Below are 19,896 nucleotides of genomic sequence, written 5' to 3' on the forward strand. Positions count from 1 at the left end.
TGATAAGGTTCCTTGAAAGGACATACACTGTCTGCCTGCTTGTAACCCTATCTTCTTATGGGATTAAAATTAGTGCGGATTAGCCTAATTAGCAGCTAGTAATTCTGAAGGTAATAAATTTGGACCAGCTGGTATGTGTTATGGCTAATTTCTAATACAGGTCCTTCTCAAAATATTAGCATATTGTGATAAAGTTCATTATTTTCCATAATGTCATGATGAAAATGTAACATTCATATATTTTAGATTCATTGCACACTAACTGAAATATTTCAGGTCTTTTATTGTCTTAATACGGATTATTTTGGCATACAGCTCATGAAAACCCAAAATTCCTATCTCACAAAATTAGCATATCATTAAAAGGGTCTCTAAACGAGCTATGAACCTAATCATCTGAATCAACAAGTTAACTCTAAACACCTGCAAAAGATTCCTGAGGCCTTTAAAACTCCCAGCCTGGTTCATCACTCAAAACCCCAATCATGGGTAAGACTGCCGACCTGACTGCTGTCCAGAATGCCACTATTGACACCCTCAAGCAAGAGGGTAAGACACAGAAAGAAATTTCTGAACGAATAGGCTGTTCCCAGAGTGCTGTATCAAGGCACCTCAGTGGGAAGTCTGTGGGAAGGAAAAAGTGTGGCAGAAAACGCTGCACAACAAGAAGAGGTGACTGGACCCTGAGGAAGATTGTGGAGAAGGGCCGATTCCAGACCTTGGGGGACCTGCGGAAGCAGTGGACTGAGTCTGGAGTAGAAACATCCAGAGCCACCGTGCACAGGCGTGTGCAGGAAATGGGCTACAGGTGCCACATTCCCCAGGTAAAGCCACTTTTGAACCAGAAACAGCGGCAGAAGCGCCTGACCTGGGCTACAGAGAAGCAGCACTGGACTGTTGCTCAGTGGTCCAAAGTACATTTTTCGGATGAAAGCAAATTTTGCATGTCATTCGGAAATCAAGGTGCCAGAGTCTGGAGGAAGACTGGGGAGAAGGAAATGCCAAAATGCCAGAAGTCCAGTGTCAAGTACCCACAGTCAGTGATGGTCTGGGGTACCGTGTCAGCTGCTGGTGTTGGTCCACTGTGTTTTATCAAGGGCAGGGTCAATGCAGCTAGCTATCAGGAGATTTTGGAGCACTTCATGCTTCCATCTGCTGAAAAGCTTTATGGAGATGAAGATTTCATTTTTCAGCACGACCTGGCACCTGCTCACAGTGCCAAAACCACTGGTAAATGGTTTACTGACCATGGTATCACTGTGCTCAATTGGCCTGCCAACTCTCCTGACCTGAACCCCATAGAGAATCTGTGGGATATTGTGAAGAGAACGTTGAGAGATTCAAGACCCAACACTCTGGATGAGCTAAAGGCCGCTATCGAAGCATCCTGGGCCTCCATAAGACCTCAGCAGTGCCACAGGCTGATTGCCTCCATGCCACGCCGCATTGAAGCAGTCATTTCTGCAAAAGGATTCCCGACCAAGTATTGAGTGTATAACTGTACATGATTATTTGAAGGTTGACGTTTTTTGTATTAAAAACACTTTTCTTTTTTTGGTCGGAGGAAATATGCTAATTTTGTGAGATAGGAATTTTGGGTTTTCATGAGCTGTATGCCAAAATCATCCGTATTAAGACAATAAAGGACCTGAAATATTTCAGTTAATGTGCAATGAATCTAAAATATATGAATATTAAATTTTCATCATTACATTATAGAAAACATAAGACTTCCCACTGAGGTGCCTTGATACAGCACTCTGGGAACAGCCTATTCGTTCAGAAATTTCTTTCTGTGTCTTACCCTCTTGCTTGAGGGTGTCAATAATGGCCTTCTGGACAGCAGTCAGGTCGGCAGTCTTACCCATGATTGGGGTTTTGAGTGATAAACCAGGCTGGGAGTTTTAAAGGCCTCAGGAATCTTTTGCAGGTGTTTAGAGTTAACTCGTTGATTCAGATGATTAGGTTCATAGCTCGTTTAGAGACCCTTTTAATGATATGCTAATTTTGTGAGATAGAAATTTTGGGTTTTCATGAGCTGTATGCCAAAATCAGCCGTATTAAGACAATAAAAGACTTGAAATATTTCAGTTAGTGTGCAATGAATCTAAAATATATGAATGTTAAATTTTCATCATGACATTATGGAAAATAATGAACTTTATCACAATATGCTAATATTTTGAGAAGGACCTGTATTACATACAACAGCGATGTATATTTGTATATTAACTACAATACTATGTATTTGCCATATTAATTATAATACTAACAAGTGTTGGTATGTTAACTACAATACTGACATGTTTTAGTGGCTGTATATACTGGCAAGTCTGGCTTTTAATAACATGAAAGCTACAATGTTGATATGTATTAGCACAATAAATACAAAGCTAACAAGGATAGGCATAGTTGCTACAATACTAATGTGTATTATCAATAATAATTAAATGTATTAGCATAGTAAATACAATATTAGCTCTCATTAGTATATTAACTACACTCCTAACACCTACTAGCATAGTAGTTATGATACTAGCATGTATTAGCATACTAGCTAAAATGAGAACATATTTTTTGCCTATTAGCTACAATACTACAATGTATTAGTATATTTACGAGGATACAAGTTAATAGTCTATCTGCTGGGCATTACTGCCTTTGCAAGTGTGTTGCCTCAACCATCTTTGTGGGCACAAAAAGGTCTAATGGTGGTCGGAGCGATGGCAGGGATTTCTCAACCTCCAACTCTTATACTTCCAGAAGCTGCCTTTCTCCACAACCTTAGTCACTTCATTAATGGCATTCCGGCTCGCTGCTCCTGTGCATCCTATGTCACAGATCAGATCAACATTTGAGGCCCTGACGAGGCCCCTATATTCCACTTCAACAGGGCATTCCAGCCTGCCTCCCTACACTCTACTGCCAGGACTGTGTACTTGGAACACTTCTGTTCAATGGCAGCCTCCATCCCCTCTTCCCACAGGGACAGTGAGCTCCAAACAGGATAGGAGGTCTTGCTGCAGCGGGCGATCTGTTGTTAGCCTCCTGTCTGCACAACCCTACTAGCTGTGACAGCTTCTTCAGTGCAAGACCGTGTCGCCACATGTAACGGCCTTGGGATAATGCAGTTTTGCGGCCTGAAAAAATTATGCTTGAGGCTTGCACAGGGGCCAGGTCTGTTTGGCCTTTGATGTAGGTTTTGGGGACAAGGTAGGGTGTCATAGATGTGCTCTAATCAGGAAGCTAAGCCTGGCTTGAGGGACCCTCCACAGATCAGACCACGACATAGTCCTGTTTGTGACACTTTCCTTCCTGTTCGGATCTGGGGGCCAGCTGCTGCCATCAACTGGTCGGTGGATTCCCTCAGCGCCAGCACCATTCAAGCCTTCGTCTGCTTGTGTCCCAAGCTGATTAACCCAGTGGCAGTTGCAGCATTTTTCTGCAAAAGACCTGCATCTGCAGCAGCCCCAGCCACTTCCTGATGAACGAGTTTATTTATTCATATAATATTAACTACAGTCCTAACCTGTATTGCAATAGTAGCTACAATACTTAGATATATCAGCACAATAGTTACAATGCTAACATGTATAACATAATGCTATGATGTATTAGCATGGCAGCTAGAGTACAAGCATGTGTGAGTACTAAAATTGGAAACAGTAATGGTAAAAGTTAAGTAGGCTACACCCTTTAAGTTATTCAAAAATCTTCTTGTCCTACAAATCATAAGCAGATCTTAAAATTAGGAAGGTTCAACCTAAGGCCAACAAAGAGGGACACATTTCAATATGTGCAAAAACTGAAGGAGGAATGTTTTAGAAACACTAAAGGTTTTTCATTGCCCCCAATAAAGTATAGAGGTTAATACACAACAACTGAAGCTCAGCTAAGATTAAACCATACAATCACAATTCTGTCTACAACAGAAAGGCTAAAACATTAAAAAGCGAGGTGTTACAATGGTGTTGTCAAAGTCTAGATCTCAGACTGATTGAATTGCTATGGGTGGACCTTGAGAGCTGTGCAGAAAGGACTGCCCACAAACCTCACTGAACTGAAGACACATTTTAACAACAATGCATCACATCACAGAGCAGACCTGAAAAAATATTCCAGTAACTGCTGCTTACAATTTTCCTCGGTCTATTAAATCATGGGCTGTACATCGTTTTGAAAAACAATGGTTCTGCATTATTTCCTAATTTTTATAAAAATACATATTAATATAGTCAGTCAGTCATTTTCTACCGTTTATTCCATAGTGGGTCGCGGGGGAGCTGGTGCCCATCTCCAGCAGTCTATGGGCGAGAGGCAGGGTACACAGTCAGGTTGCCAGTCCATCACAGGGCAACACACATACAACCATGCACACACTCATTCATTCATACACCTAAGGGAAATTTATAGTGACCAATTAACCTAACAGGCATGTCTTTGGACTGTGGGAGGAAGCCAGAGTACCTGGTGAAAACCCACACATTCACGGGGAGAACATGCAAACTCCATGCAGAAAGACCCCAGGATGGGAATCAAACCCAGGACCTTCTTGCTGCAAGGCAACAGTGCTACCAACTGCGCCACCGTGCAGCCCAATAATATATTCATGGGTTATTTGAGGTTGTTAAATGTGAGATCTTACAACTGAAAGGTTTGTTCACGTTTCAGTAGAAAACATCTACATGTAAGCTAAAGGAAGAAGTGACTGGTTTATGCAAGATGTGTAACACTGTGTTTTCTCCGTTTGTTTGACCCTCAGACAGTGATGGCCTCGGTATCAGTATCATCGGCATGGGAGCGGGAGCTGATATGGGCCTGGAGAAACTGGGGATCTTCGTGAAGACTGTCACAGAGGGTGGAGCCGCTCACAGAGACGGCAGGTACCCTCCCTACCTGCCCATACTCGTCCTGAGACTTGTTTCGACTAGAACGATATCAACAAGCTGAATGGAAAAATTATGTTTACAGTGCCTTGCAAAACTATTCGTACCACTTGAATATTACCACATTTTGCCATGCTACAATCTACAAATTTGCATTGGGATTTTGTGTGATGGACCAACTCAAAGTAGTGCATTGTTGCGAAGTGAAGCTACCCAGTCTTATATCATTTCCAACCTCTAACAAGTTATCCTCTATAGAAGGTTACCCTGTATTTAGCCCCATACATCTTCCCATCAGTTCATACCTCCTTCCCTGTCACTGCTGACGGAAAGCATCCCCACAGCATGATGCTGCCACCACATTTCACCGTGTTTTCAGGGGTGATGGGCAATGGTTGTTTTCTGCCACACACAAAATCTTCCAAAGGTTTAGTTTTGGTCTCATGCGATCAGCACATTTTTCCAAATGCTTGCCCTGTCCCCTACATGTCTTGGGGCAAACAGCAAACAGAATTATTTTATAATTATTTTATTTAACAGTAGCTTTCTTTTTACTACTTTGCTATAAAAGCCAGATTTATGGAGTGCACAACTAATAGTTGTCCTGTGGACAGATTGTCATACCTGAGCAGTTTAAGAGTTACCACAGGCCTCTTGGCTGCTTCTCTTATTAATGCTCTCCTTTCTTTGCCTGTCAGTTTAGGTGATGAAATCTACCATGATGTCTTGGTAGATTTGCACTTGTGCTACTCTCTTCCATTGTTCAATGATGGATTGAATAGTGCAGAACATGTGAGATGTTTGCAGCTTGGGATATAGTTTTATAACCTAACCCTTCTATAAACTTCTCCATATCTTTCTCCCTGACCTGTCTGCTGTGTTCTTTAGTCTTCATGTTACTGTTTGTTCTCTAATGTTCTCTAACAAACCTCTGAGGCCATCACAGAACAGCTGGATATATACTGAGATTAAATTACACACAGGTGGACAATATTCATTAACTAGGTGACTTCAGGTAGCAACTGGTTGCACTGGAATTCATTTAGGGGTATTAGAATGAAGGTGGGTAATATTTTTATTTGTAAAGAACATAATGTATCATTTTCCTTTCACTTAATGACTGTGTTAGCCTATCACATAAAATCCCAATAAAATACAATGAAGTTTGTGTTTGTGGGCTAGTTAAAGAGGTGTCAATACTAGCTGGAAGTCACTGTACACATCACAGATGAAGAGTTAATCTGAAGTTATAGTTTGGTCTTGTTGGCCCCTCAGACATCATACTGAAACTGTGATCTACAGCCTACTTCCTTTCTGATACTGGTACCCAGACATAAATATATATGTTGGAAATATTCTTTAAGGTTGTTCTGTGACTGCATTTTCTCAAACATCACTATGCATACAGTAGGTTTGTTTCTGCTCCGTGCTTGCAGGATCCAGGTGAATGATTTGATAGTGGAGGTCGATGGGACCAGTCTGGTTGGTGTTACTCAGAGCTTTGCTGCCTCTGTCCTCCGCAACACCTCAGGCACAGTCAAGTCAGTCTCGTTTAAGTTTCATGCCTTTGCAGTTTTGATTTTTGAAGTCATTAGAAGAGTTTCATGCTTCACATGTGTGGGTTAAATGTGTCTTTCTTTTTTTAGGTTTGTTATTGGCAGGGAAAAGCCGGGGGAGCAGAGCGAAGTGGCTCAGCTGATCCAGCAGACTCTGGAGCAGGAGAGATGGCAGAGAGAGATGATGGAGCAGAGATACAAACAGTACATGGACGATGATGAGGAGGTACCGGAAAGACAGGCAGCATGCAAAAACCTCAAGGCGTATATGACAAAAAAAACACACCGCACATGTCCACCCGGATAAGTTCTCCAGGTTTTCATGTCTGTATTTATAAAGCTGGCCCTGAGTCAGCTCTAAAAACTGAGAGCACTGTCAGGTTTCTTGCGACTGTTACAGCTTCTGGTAACCACAGGAAACCAGAAGTGTCCTTTCAGTGTGTGTTTGTGTTAAGACAAAATGTCGCCTGTGTGCAACCACATGGCCTGTTGTTTCTCAGTCTAACTTCCCCACCTTGTGGTCAGAGAGGGGAACTTAATCCTTACAACTAGCATTTAAATTGTCTTTGTGGTTTTTAGTGACAAGAAAATTACAATGAACTATTTAAAATGTATTTAATAGTTGCAGCTGCTAGGTCATTTTCACTCTCAATGAGCGAAATTGAAATGAATTTATGCCTGTAATTACTGCATAATTCAACTGTAAATTTTGTAGCGAAAAGCAATTAAATGGATTGTTGAAAGATAATATTCTTTTGGGATAACCTCACCCCAGAGGATTGTCTGTGCTTCTGCTAATGTTTTTGAGAACACAACACAAAAATAAATGTTTGTGTTGTGGTTTTTTTCTTGTTGGTAGTCCAGACAACTTTCAGACTCAATAAGTGTTTTTGTTTTTGGCAAAAACCTTGGGGTTGCTGTGTCTTGTGGATGGTAGGGTCATGTGCAGTGTTAGGTTTTTCCACATAAAGCATTTCACATTTAAGCCAAAACAATACATTATGGTCTCATCTAAACAAATTGCAAATGAAAATTTAATTGGACTGTTAAATTGGAATTCATTTGTAAGCACATAAGACACAAAAAAGGACAATTTGTTTTTTCAGTCATGGTTGGTCATACACACATAAAAAATTCTTATCAGCCAGTTAAATACTTCAATTATTTCAGTAGAGCTGGGACTTTGGCTGATACAATCCCTATTCCAATGAAATTGGGACAAAATTGGGATCGTAAAATAAAAATAAAACCAGAAAAAAAAATTATTTGCAAATCTTGTTCAGCCTATATGCACCTGAATACATTATTGTCTTTTTGCAAATGTTCACTCATTTTGAATTTGATGCTTGCAACACGTTACAACAAAGCTGAGACAGGAGCAACTAAAGACTAGGAAAGATAAGGAATGCTCAGAAAACACCAGTTTGGAATATTCCACAGGTGAACAGAATAATTGGAAACAGCTGAGTGTCATGTTTGGGTATAAAAGGATCATCCCTGAAAGGCTCAGTCGTTCAAAAGCAAGGATGGGGCGAGAATATGGAGAAATCATTGAATGCCCGTGACCTTCGACCCCTCAGGAGGCATTGCATTAAAAGCCGACATCATTCTGTAACAGATATTAGCATGTGGTGTTAGGAACCCTTCAGAAAACCATTGTCAGTTAACACAGTTCATGTCTACATCTACAAGTGCAAGTTAAAACTCTGCCATCTATCAACAACACCCAGAAACGCCATAGGCTTCTGTGACTCTGAGCTCCTCTGAGATGGACTGACCCAAAGGGAAAACGTGTGCTGTGGTCTGAAGAGTTCACATTTTAAATTGTTTTTGAAAATCATGGAAGTCGTATCCTCCAGGCCAAAGAGATACTATCCAGATTGTTTTTAGCGCAAAGTTCAAAAGCCAGCATCTGTGATGGTGTGGGGGTGTGTCGGTGCCCATGGCACGGGTAACTTGTACATCTGTGAAGGCACCATTAATGCTAAAAGGTACATACAGGTTTTGGAGCAACATCTGCTGCCATCCAAGCAACTTCTTTGTCAGGGACGTCTCTGCTTATTTCAGCAAGACGTTGCCAAGCCACATTCTGCACGTGTTACAACAGTGTTGCTTCGTAGTAAAAGAGTGCTGGTCCTAGACTGGCCTGTCTGCAGTCCTGACCTGTCTCCCATTAAAAATGTGTGGAGCATTATGAAGCACTAAATATGACAACAGAGACCCTGGACTGTTGAGAAACTGAAGTTGTTCATCAAGCAAGAATGGGAAAGAGCTCCACCTACAAAACTTCAACTATTAGTGTCCTCAGTTCCCAGTTGAGTGTTAAAAGGAAAGGTGACGTAACACAGAGGCAAACATGTTCTTGTTCCAGCTTTGTTGGAATTTGTTGCAAGCAACAAATTAATAAATTATTAATAAATAAATAATTAATTAATAAATATTTGCAAAAAAGAAAGTTTATCTGTTTGAATATTAAATATCTTTTGTTTCAGTGGATTCAGTTGCATATAGTTTGAACAGGATTTGCAAATCATTGTATTCTGTTTTTATTTAAGTTTTACACAACATCCCAACTTCATTGGAATTGCGGTTGTATAACATCTATCCATGGTGTGAAGAAGAGGACATTAATGTAGCCATCTTGTTTGTTGTGGTCTATAAATAGTCTCTGAGGTCAAGCTTCTCTTTGTGTCAGAATACAGAGCTGTAATCCATTAGAAAAATGATAACATCATGATTTTATATACTGAATGCAGTTCTGTTAGTGTCTTCAGTAAAGCTTACCATCTGTCTGCTAATGTGAGGCTTTGTATGTAGAGCAGAAAAACATGATAAATGGTCAGGAGGTTCCACTGATCATTTGGATGCTTTATCTAAGCTTTAAAAGGCTCTGGCTACATTTACTTTCAGTGGATTAGATCTTTCTGTACCAGTATTTTCCCTTGAATTTTTACTTTCATTATAAAACGTAATTGCAATAGTTCTCTTTATCAAATTACATGAAACAAGAAAATAAATGAACTCGTAACACTAAGTCAGGATACCTTTTCCCTGTTTTAGGCCTTTTACTAAGTAAAGCTAATCCTACAAGTCTCTATGTAGTCAGACAAAGGATTTTATTTTTGATTTCCAAGATGTTAAACCAACTGGATCACCTGAATTTGGAATTCCAGCTTGAAAAGGCAAATGTTTCTCTCCAGCTCACACCTCGAAATCCAACATGGCTGCCAATGCGTGTCAAGCATAGTGAGAGCTGAGATAATGAGCGGTTTATTATCTAATGATTTGTATCTCATTAATCAATCATATACGCTTCGCTGTTCAATATCAAACAGTGAGAATGTTCCTGTTAGTGTTTGAATGCATATTATGCAAGGTATAGCCCCTGTTGCTAATAGCGTTTAACTGGTTTTCCTACGGCGGTAATCTGGAACATGTTGCGTTTGGCCTCTTTAATGATCCGATCAAAATGAAACGCAGTTTAAGCCTCTGCCTGTAAGTGTGGGTAGTAGGAATAGGTTTCGCATCCTGCACATTTGATTGATACTTTAAGCTTCCTTACCTAATCTCTCATTTTAGACTTCGAAATGTATTTTCTTTCTATGAACAGACTGGCGAATATGCTACAGACGAGGAAGAAGAGATGAGTCCAATGTTTCCGAACTCCATTGAGGTTTTCGACTTGGCAGAGAACCAGGACATGTCTCCTGTGGAGCTGGACCCTGAGAAGTTGGCCCACAAATTTAAAGAGGTATGTTTGGTTTTCAGCTTCTTTACTTGAATAAATGTAATATTTTCTTTATTGGTTTGTTCATTTCTTTTCTGCTTTCCAGTATTATTTTTTGTTTCCTCTGAAGCAAATCAAATTTCCTGCTGTCTTTTTGTCGGTGTAGCTCCAGATCAAACATGCAGTAACGCAGGCAGAAATCCAGCTGTTAAAGAGGAAGGTGAGCCCACTTTATTTTCAGTTCGCTTCTACAGGATGAAATGAAGAAACAATCACAAGCGTGTGGTACAGAGGGGAATGCACATAAGCACTGGTTCTCTGTCTGTTCTCAACAATGACTTAACGCTGGCTCTCCCTCCCACATACCACCTCCTTCCTCCTACAATGACACCCCTTACCTCCAGCTGGCTCATGCAGAGCAGGAGAAGTTGCGTTGGCGGATGGAGCGCGCTCAGTTGGAGCAAAACATCAGAGACAGCAAGGAGAGGATGGAGAAGCTTGAGGGCTACTGGATGGAGGCACAATCCCTGTGTAAGGTAATTTCTTTGAGAATAAATAAAAAAACATTAATTGGATTTTTTTCCACTCATAATATAAGAGCTACCTTGCCCAGTAGAAACTGGATTCTGGTCATTTAAAAACACCCAGCATGTGCTTTTAGGCTGTGGATGAACACCTAAAGGAAACCCAGGCCCAGTACCAAACCTTAGAGAGGAAATACAACAAAGCCAAGAGAATGATTAAAGAATACCAGCAAAAGTAAGTGACGAGAAAACGATATAAAAGTACCTGTTCAAGGAGTAACTTTGGATCACAGCTGCTGCAAAATGACAAAAAGTGCATTTAATCAACATAAAATTAAACATTTATGTGTATTTGGGATTTGTAGGGAGATCGAGTACCTGAAGAAGGAGACTGCTCAACGGCGTGCACAAGAAGAGAGCGAGGCAACACACAAAGAAGAGACGGATAACCTGCAGGAAAAGGTCGGAGAAATGCTCGTTTTTATTGTGCTGGCTTCCATACCCTTCTACTAGCAACAGGCCTGTTAGCCGACTCATGCGCTACATTTTATCCTCTCCATGGCTGCTTCCATGGTACAAACATCCACACACCAAAGCTCACAGTTTCTTGATTGCACCTCACTTTAACAGCACTCCAGCTAAAGGCGGAGAGAACATGACAGGTAAACTTGCACTCCAACCCCACTTGGACTCAGTTTGATTTCTAACACTGCCATGCCTCCTGAAAAGCAATCAAAATCTAGGAAATTCCCACAGATGTGGGGCAGTGGGAAAATGCTGAGCAGCCCAGTCATGTGACATGTTTCCTCTGTCAGCAGCAAAGATGCTCAGGGCCTGTTCCCCCGCCTCCCGTTTAATACCGCCCTGGGCAACTGCCCATGTTACCCATAGCAAAAACCACCAGTGTGTGTAACAGACATTTGTCTCATCAGAGCGTTTGGCTTCCCTTATTAACATATTATTAGAAATGATTATTCTTATTAATGAAAAATGATTTTAGACATTAAATATTAGTTATAATTATGTTATTATGAATAACAACTATGTATTATTTAGATTTTGATACATAGATTTAAGCATCACTGGGAATATAGGAAGCTCACATCACCTGCTTAATTGCCAGCTGCTCCATTAGAGGTTATTGTTGGTTACGTAACAGACATGCTGCTCTCTGCTGTGCTTCATGAACCGGATGGTTTCAAGTCAGATTCAACTATAAGTGCTTGAACGTAATTTCTCTCTGGACTTTTCAACAGGACAATTCAATTCAATTCAATTCAAAAATACTTTATTAATCCCAAAGGGAAATTAAATGTTGTTGTAGCTCATATTATGAAGGTTTCCTCAAAGAGCCGTTGTAGATGCTGATGGCTGTAGGCAGGAAGGATCTCCTGTAGCGCTCCGTCTTACAGCAGATCTGAAGAAGCCTCTGACTGAAGACACTCTGTTGTTGTAGGACAGTCTCATGAAGAGGATGCTCAGGGTTCTCCATAATGTTCTTCATTTTATGAAGAATCCGTCTTTCCACAATGATCTCCAGAGGTTCCAGAGGAGTCCCCAGAACAGAGCCAGCCTTTTTTATCAGCTTGTTGAGCTTTTTTAAGTCCCTGGTTCTGATGCTGCTTCCCCAGCAGATGATGGTAGAAGAGATCACACTTTCCACAACAGACTTATAGAAGATATGCAGCATCTTGCTGCAAACACCAAAGGACCTAAGCTTCCTCAAGAAGTACAGTCTGCTCTGTCCCTTCTTGTAGATGGCTTCACAGTTGCATCTCCACTCTAGTCTGTTGTCCAGGTGAACACCGAGATATTTATACTCCTCCACCACCTCCACTTCTTGTCCCATGATAGAAATAGTTTTTGACTTATTCCTGTTTCTCTTAAAATCTACAATCATCTCCTTTGTTTTAGTCACGTTCAACATGAGATGATTGTTTCCACACCATGCCACAAAGCGATCCACCACCATCCTGTACTCAGCTTCTTGTCCATCTCTGATCCACCCCACGACTGCAGAATCATCCGAGTATTTCTGCAGATGACAGGAGTCTGTCTTGTACTGGAAGTCTGAGGTGTACAGAGTGAAAAGGAATGGTGAGAGTACAGTCCCCTGTGGTGCTCCTGTGCTGCTGACTACCTGGTTAGACTCACAACCCTTCAGTCTCACAAACTGTGGTCTGTTTGTCAGGTAGTCTTTAATCCAGGAGATTGTTGAGGCCTCCACCTGAGTCTTCTGGAGTTTCTGACAAAGCAAATCAGGTTGGATTGTATTAAATGCACTGGAGAAATCAAAGAACATGATCCTCACAGTGCTACTGGCTTTGTCCAGATAACAGTGGGTTTGTTGAAGCAGGTGTATGATGGCATCTTCAACTCCAACTCCACAGCGATAAGCAAACTGAAGGGGGTCCTGATGGTTTACTGTTTGCTTACTCAGGTGGGCCAACAGGAGTCTCTCTAGGACCTTCATGATGTGAGATGTCAGGGCAACAGGTCTATAGTCATTGAGGACTGATGGGTGAGTTTTCTTTGGTACCGGAACAAGACAGGAGGTCTTCCACAACACCGGAACCTTCTTCTGGGCCAGGCTAAGGTTGAAGAGGTGCTGCAGAATCCCACAGAGCTGCTCTGCACAGGCCTTCAGGACTCTAGGGCTGACATGATCTGGACCTGCAGCCTTATTCCTATTCAGTCTCTCCAGTTGTCTCTTGACCTGACTTCTTGAGACACACAGGTGGAAGTGGGAAGCAAAGGAAGCATCAGCATCTTCTGATATGGTTGAAGGCAAACATGTAGAAGCAGAAGGGTCTAGGACTGAGGTGGAAGATAAAAAATGTGAGGTGTTACTGGACAGCTGTGGGTCCTGTGGGTCAAAGGAAGATGGAATGTCTGGCTGTGAGCAGGAGTGGAGGATGCGAAGCTTGTTTCTGAACTGAACCTATTGAAGAATGTGTTCAGTTCATTGGCTCTGTCCAGACCTCCATCGGTCTGATCATCCTTCTGCTTGAAGCCTGTGATCTTCTTCATCCCTGTCCACACATCTCTGATATTGTTTTGCTGGAGCTTGCTCTCCAGCTTCTTCTTGTACACCTCCTTGCTGTCTCTTATCTTGACTTTAAGTTGCTTCTGTATAATCCTCAATAATTCTCTGTCTCCCTCTCTGAAGGCTCTTTTTTTCTTGTTAAGCAGGTCCTTCAGGTCACTGGTGATCCAAGGTTTATTATTGGGGAAGCATCTCACGGTTCTGGTGGGGATGATGTTATCCACACAGAAGTTTATATAGTCGGTTACACACTCAGTCAGGCATTGATGTCCTCTCCATGTGGCTGGCACAGTGCGTCCCAGTCTGTAGCCTCAAAGCAACCTTGCAGAGCTTCTTCAGCTTCCTGTGACCATTTTCTCACAGTCCTCTATAATACAGGTTGCCTCTGAACAAGGGGCTTATATTTCGAGCAGAGAAAAACAAGATTGTGATCTGATTTGCCTAGAGGAGGTCTTGCTGTAGAGATGTATGAGTCCTTGACATTTGCATAAAACAAATCCAATGTTTTGTTTTCTCTGGTAGAGCAGCCGATAAATTGTTGAAACGTTGGAAGTGTAGCAGAGAGTGAAGCATGGTTAAAATCACCAGAAATTGCCACAAAAGCATTGGGGTTTTGTGTCTGTAGCTTAGCAACAACTGAGCTGATGGCATCACATGCAGTGTCAGCAACAGCGGAAGGTGGAACGTAAACTGTTGCCAAAATAACACTGGTGAATTCTCTGGGTAAATAATATGGACGAAAACTTACTGCCAACAGTTCAATATCTGGACTGCAGAGATGACACTTCGCAGTTACATGTCCTGGATTACACCATCTGTTGTTCACAAGTACTGCCAGTCCACCTCCTTTACATTTGCCGCTCCTCTTTAAATCTCTGTCTGCTCGTATGGTTAAAAAGCCCGGCAGAGAGACGCTGGAGTCGGGGATATGATCCTGCAGCCATGTCTCAGTAAAACACATGATACTGCATGCCCGGTACTCTGGCTGGGTCCTTTGTAGGGCTTGGAGTTCATCCAACTTGTTTCCCAATGATCTCACATTGCCCATCAAAATCGACGGAAGAGATGGTTTGAACTTCCTCCTTCTCTCTCTTCTCTTAGCTCCTGCTCTGCATCCACGGCATCTCCTTTTCAACTCATCAGGGATTTGGGGTTGTAGCTGAAGTATTATTTGAGCATTTGAGATATTAATCAGCTGCTCCCGGTTGTAAGAAACAACCCCGTTGCCATGGCAATGCATCATAACAAATGTCCAAAAGTAGAAAAGTATTAAGAAAACTCCTCCAAGCTCCACAGCATCCGACACTGGAGTGGACAGTCATCCAAAAAAAATCAACTGTATCCACCACAAGAGGAATAGTTCCCAAAAAAGAATAAATCAGAATCAAAAGTAACAGAGCTACTCCAACCTGCTGCCACCTTGAGCGGCGCAATTCTAGAATTATTCTAGAATTATTTTAGCAAACTAAACATTATTACTCTTGACCCAACTCTGAGACTGTATATCTTGGAGATGTGTAGAACAAACCATTTAGCTTTTTTAAAACACATCTCAGAACTGCTGTTTTCCTTTAATACATGGAATTATGTCCAGTTCTTTACCAAAACACCTGCACTGGTCTAAATATGTAGACATGTCTGCTGTTATAAGGTAATGTAGATCGAAATAAGCTAATTTACAAGAAATATCGTCCTAACATGAGCGCTGTCAGTAGAAACAGCGAAGAGGATTATAAACCACATCCAGGAAGGTCATTCAACACAGAGTAAAGCTGAAATGTTCCTTGTTCCCAGTCAGCTTGCACAGGTTGGAATGGTTGAGGAAAACATTCAAGTAGACCAGAGTAGATGTAGCTTAGGAAGCTTAGGTCCTTTGGTATTTGCAGCAAGATGCTGCATATCTTCTATAAGTCTGTTGTGGAGAGTGTGATCTCTTCTACCATCATCTGCTGGGGAAGCAGCATCAGAGCCAGGGACTTAAAAAAGCTCAACAAGCTGATAAAAAAGGCTGCCTCTGTTCTGGGGACTCCTCTGGAACCTCTGGAGATCATTGTGGAAAGACGGATTCTTCATAAAATGAAGAACATTATGGAGAACCCTGAGCATCCTCTTCATCAGACTGTCCTACAACAACAGAGTGTCTTCAGTCAGAGGCTTCTTCAGATCTGCTGTAAGACGGAGCGCTACAGGAGATCCTTCCTGCCCACAGCAATCAGCATCTAGAAGGTTTCTTTGAAGAAACCTTCATAATGAGCTATAACAACATTTAATTTCCCTTTGGGATTTATAAAGTATTTTTGAATTGAATTGAATGTCAAAGCATCAGGGAAATTAAATATAACCAAAACAGTTTAAAATGCAAAACTAAAGAAATTGAATACAAATAGTTTAAAAAATGTGTCCATGGTTGTGACATCATAAATAATAATGCATCTTCCGAAAGAGCAAAGAGCAGCAGTAGTGTCATTATTTAGCCAGCAAACAGACAGAAACTCAATACTGCCTAAAACTTATAACAGACACTGAAAATCTCATCTTGTCCACTGTTAGGTGACAGAGTTAAAACTGGATTAACAATCTTCAAGCGAAGATTAATTTGACCTCAGGTTTCAGCTTAGGGTGTATTCACACTTGCCACTTCTGGTCCGCTTTAAACGAACTAGAGTTCGTTTCCCCCCTTGGTCCGGACCTTTTGTGCAGGTGTGAATACACTCCAGCGAACCCTGGTCCGGACCAAACAACCGGACCGAGACCCACTTTTTGAGGTGGTCTTGGTCCGCTTGCTAACGGACTCTGGTGCGGTTCGCTTATGGTCTGAATACAAACCGGCCCCGATCCGAACCAACTACAAAAAGTGTACATCTCTTTGGACATAAAAAGCCACCGTAGCCGGTAGCAAAGGTGTGTGTTGTAAGGTAATCATACCTGATAAACTGTGTGTTGCTTAGCAACGCCACTGGCTTGCTGTGGGACAAGGGACGTAGAGAACGTCAGCGTTCAGCACGCATTCTCTGACGGAGTTCCAACATTATAAAAGGAAAGTCTGTGTTGAATGAGCTGCTCTTCACCCTCACAATAATATTGCAGCTGTAATAACGGCACAAATATGCAGAACAGTGGAGCTGCACGCAGCACGTGTACAGCTGTTTTCCTACATTTCCGGGTCTGTGCTCTGTCCCGCCCCCGTCGTTTCTGTCCAATGGGAACAATGATCGTCACCCGCATGGCTTTGTTTACAAGTAATAGTTCACTTGCAAAAAGTACAATGAGAAAACAAACCGCACCAAATGAAAAAAATAAAGTTCGCTTTTGGTTTGCTGTGCTCACCAAACATCTTAGTTTTCAGCCAGCCAGTCATGGGTCATGGTAGGTCAAGCTGAGAATCCTCTGATTCCGACTGAAAATTCATAAACACCACGTTTATAATAAAAAAACAGTCACCAAAAAATTTTATCAGAACATAGTAGCATTTTAAAAGTTACCACTAAATGAATGTTAAACAGTGTACATAACATCAGTGTCCATACACCCTCATTCAGTGCCTTAAGGAGCATAAAGGGGGCAGCACCTTTCTTAGTCAAACAATCAGCGAGTTGTTACTTTGCTTCTGACCAACACATCTCTTTGATTTTGTTTTCTTGCACGAGTTCTTTAATACTGCTTATTTCTAATCTTAGTCTCTTTTCCTTGACTTGTTTTGTCGACTTCAGTGCGTCAAACAGGGAATGATTATCAGTAACACAAGTGAGGGGAAGAGAGTTAAGATCTACTGTACCAGTAGTGAGCTCAGAGTAGCGCGTAGCTAAGAACGTTGCATTGTCAATACCATCTGATATGGCAAGGGTTTCTCCAGCTAATGTGCTTCTTACCACACGTCTGATTTTCTTAGATTGCCAAAACAAAGGGGAGAATTTTCCTGTGTTTTTTTTCCATTAGGACAATTAAAGCCCCTCCTTGTGTACCTCGGTCTGGAAGATTGCCCAGTGAAGCATCACTGAAGATAACTAAACTCAAGTTATTCCTGTTGCCCAAATGTTGAAACTTTAGTGTGACGTTCTCCAACTTGAGTTTGCAAATCACCTTGTTCTCATCATGTATGGACAGAACAGTAGCATTCTTAATGCTGGATGCCAGGCTACATGTGTCAAACATAACATCTGGTCTTGTCTGTTTTGCAACCCATAAAATCTGTCCTATTTTGGACCTTAGTTGTTCTCTCTCTGTGTCATTTAGTGGGTTATCTCGCTGTACAGCTCGTGATGCCTGTAAATGAACTGTTTGCAGGTTGTCAATGTAACTATGCTGATGCACCTGCACCACATCACCCAAAGTAGCAATGTGGATCCCCACGTAAGAAAAACTCTCATGCTCTTCACGTCCCACATGAAAAGCAGACTTGGGTACAGGGAAAACATTAAGTTACAAATTGGTCTAAACCTGCCCAAAGAAAATCATCCACATGGCATGCCAGTACTCCTGTCACTTTAGACTGCTCATTCTGCCAAAAAAAACACTGCAGGATCAACTTTTGACATTTTACCACCAGTGTTCAGCATAAGTTCTTTGACCTTGTTGTACCAGTAGAGGGAAGCATCCGCAAGTCCATACACACATTTCTTTAGTTTACACAAAGCATTATCCATGCCCGCTTCAGGTGGGGGACGAATGTAAATGTCTCTCTAGAGTTCAATACCCTGCAAAAAGGCAGACTTAATATCCATAGGATGAACTTTCCAGTTGTTTTGACAGATCACAGCCATCAGCAGCTTGAGTGACTCCGATGCACATGTGGGAGAATCTTTCTTCAACTCTTGAAAATTGACTTCTTCAAAACCTCTCGCCACAAGGCGGGCTTTGGGAACGATACCCTTAGAAGTTCCTTTCAATGTACAGACCCATCTAGTTGAAACAGATTTTTGACCTTTGTCTGTGACCTCCTCATAGGCATTGTTATTTTTCCAGTTTTCAATCTCTTGTTGTTTAGCAGCATCAAAAGAGATGTCTTTGGCAATGAATAAATCAGCATCTGTATTTTCACATCCAGTGTGAAGGTTATCAACCTGTGACATGTCTAATGCTTGCTTTTGTCCCTCACTGCCATCTGGGTCAAGATGCTGTACATTGTACCAGTTTTTGTATCGCCCCTTGGCTTTCCCTGCTCTACCTAAGACTCTGGCAGTGTGCTGAGCACCATCATCTCTGTTAGTAAATGTGACTCTCTGACCTGTTCTCAGTTTAATGTAAGTAGAATCTTGAATATTAGTTACATCACCCTCTGTTTCAGTGTTTGTTTCATTAGTCTATCTGACATTTCTTTAATCTTGCTCTGTGCTCTCAGTGATTTGTTCTTCTCTATTAACACTCATTTCATCATCTGAACTCTCCGACACATCAGTATGAACCATGCCTTCAGTTTCTCTATCATTTTCAGTCTGGGCAGTAGTGGCTTATCCTCCCTTTGTACGTTCACTTTATTTAGCCTGGACTGATGTACTCGGACAAGAATCCCACCATGTCTTATGAACACTACAGCTCCATCCTGACCAATAACTAGACCAGGGCCCTTCCAGGCTGTACTATCTGCTCGCTTGTAGTACACTTTGTCACCTGTCTCATACTTTTCATCTGTAGGCCTTAACTGCTTGCGCAAGGCTCTTCTTATTCTTTCTGAGCATTCCACCTCTGTGAAGGCTCTCCTGGAAGCATGTAGTGCTGCTAAGTGCCGTCCTACTCTAGTACTCAGAAGTACCCTCTAGAGCAGGTAGTTAATCAGTCAAAACAGAAGGGAGATTAGGACTTTGACCAAACACAAGCTGATGTGGGCTATAACCTTGCACATTGATCATACTGTTTTTGGCCATAAGAGCCCAGTCTAGAGCAGTTTGCCAACCACACCCATTTTCCCTTTTCACCTTCATTAGGATCTCAATCTGTCATGTTGTGTCTCTCAAGCAGTCCATTCCTCCAGGGACTGTATCCCGCTGTAGTCTTTGTCTCAATGTTAAAGTTTTCTGCCATGTGTCTAATTTCCTCATTGTTGAACTCTCCACCGTTGTCTGTGTAGATCCGTTTGGGAGCACCGTGTACACTTATCCATGAGTGGATGAACGAGTTGACGATCTTGGTCCTCACAATGTTTCCAGCGCTGAAGTGTGTG

At 41.7% G+C, this 19,896-nt stretch overlaps 1 protein-coding gene and 1 long non-coding RNA gene across 6 annotated transcripts in view; one reads left to right on the forward strand and one right to left on the reverse strand.

Annotated features, from left to right (window-relative positions):
• LOC124862691 overlaps window positions 1-16,790 on the reverse strand; it is a 32,495-nt gene extending 15,705 nt beyond the window's left edge. Inside the window, exons 1-6 of one of the 5 annotated variants that reach the window (XR_007036987.1) lie at window positions 16,665-16,790; window positions 11,072-11,143; window positions 10,959-10,989; window positions 10,774-10,874; window positions 10,568-10,696; window positions 10,239-10,374 (exon numbers count right to left, since the gene is read on the reverse strand). This is a non-coding gene — a long non-coding RNA (uncharacterized LOC124862691). Of the gene's footprint in view, window positions 1-10,238; window positions 10,418-10,567; window positions 10,697-10,773; window positions 10,875-10,958; window positions 10,990-11,071; window positions 11,144-11,801; window positions 11,996-16,664 lie in introns of those variants that run through there. The other 4 variants (XR_007036988.1, XR_007036985.1, XR_007036989.1 and 1 more) reach the window with 4 other exon arrangements.
• Window positions 1-19,896, forward strand: part of LOC124862690 (neurabin-2-like) — a 53,656-nt gene that overhangs the window by 26,938 nt on the left and 6,822 nt on the right. The window contains exons 7-14 of the mRNA XM_047356752.1: window positions 4,763-4,883; window positions 6,323-6,427; window positions 6,533-6,668; window positions 10,053-10,193; window positions 10,336-10,389; window positions 10,574-10,705; window positions 10,831-10,928; window positions 11,059-11,155. Coding sequence (XP_047212708.1) covers window positions 4,763-4,883; window positions 6,323-6,427; window positions 6,533-6,668; window positions 10,053-10,193; window positions 10,336-10,389; window positions 10,574-10,705; window positions 10,831-10,928; window positions 11,059-11,155 — 884 coding nt within the window. The remainder of the gene's footprint in view (window positions 1-4,762; window positions 4,884-6,322; window positions 6,428-6,532; window positions 6,669-10,052; window positions 10,194-10,335; window positions 10,390-10,573; window positions 10,706-10,830; window positions 10,929-11,058; window positions 11,156-19,896) is intronic.

This window comes from Girardinichthys multiradiatus, chromosome X, assembly GCF_021462225.1.
Source record: "Girardinichthys multiradiatus isolate DD_20200921_A chromosome X, DD_fGirMul_XY1, whole genome shotgun sequence".
Lineage (NCBI taxonomy): Eukaryota > Metazoa > Chordata > Actinopteri > Cyprinodontiformes > Goodeidae > Girardinichthys > Girardinichthys multiradiatus.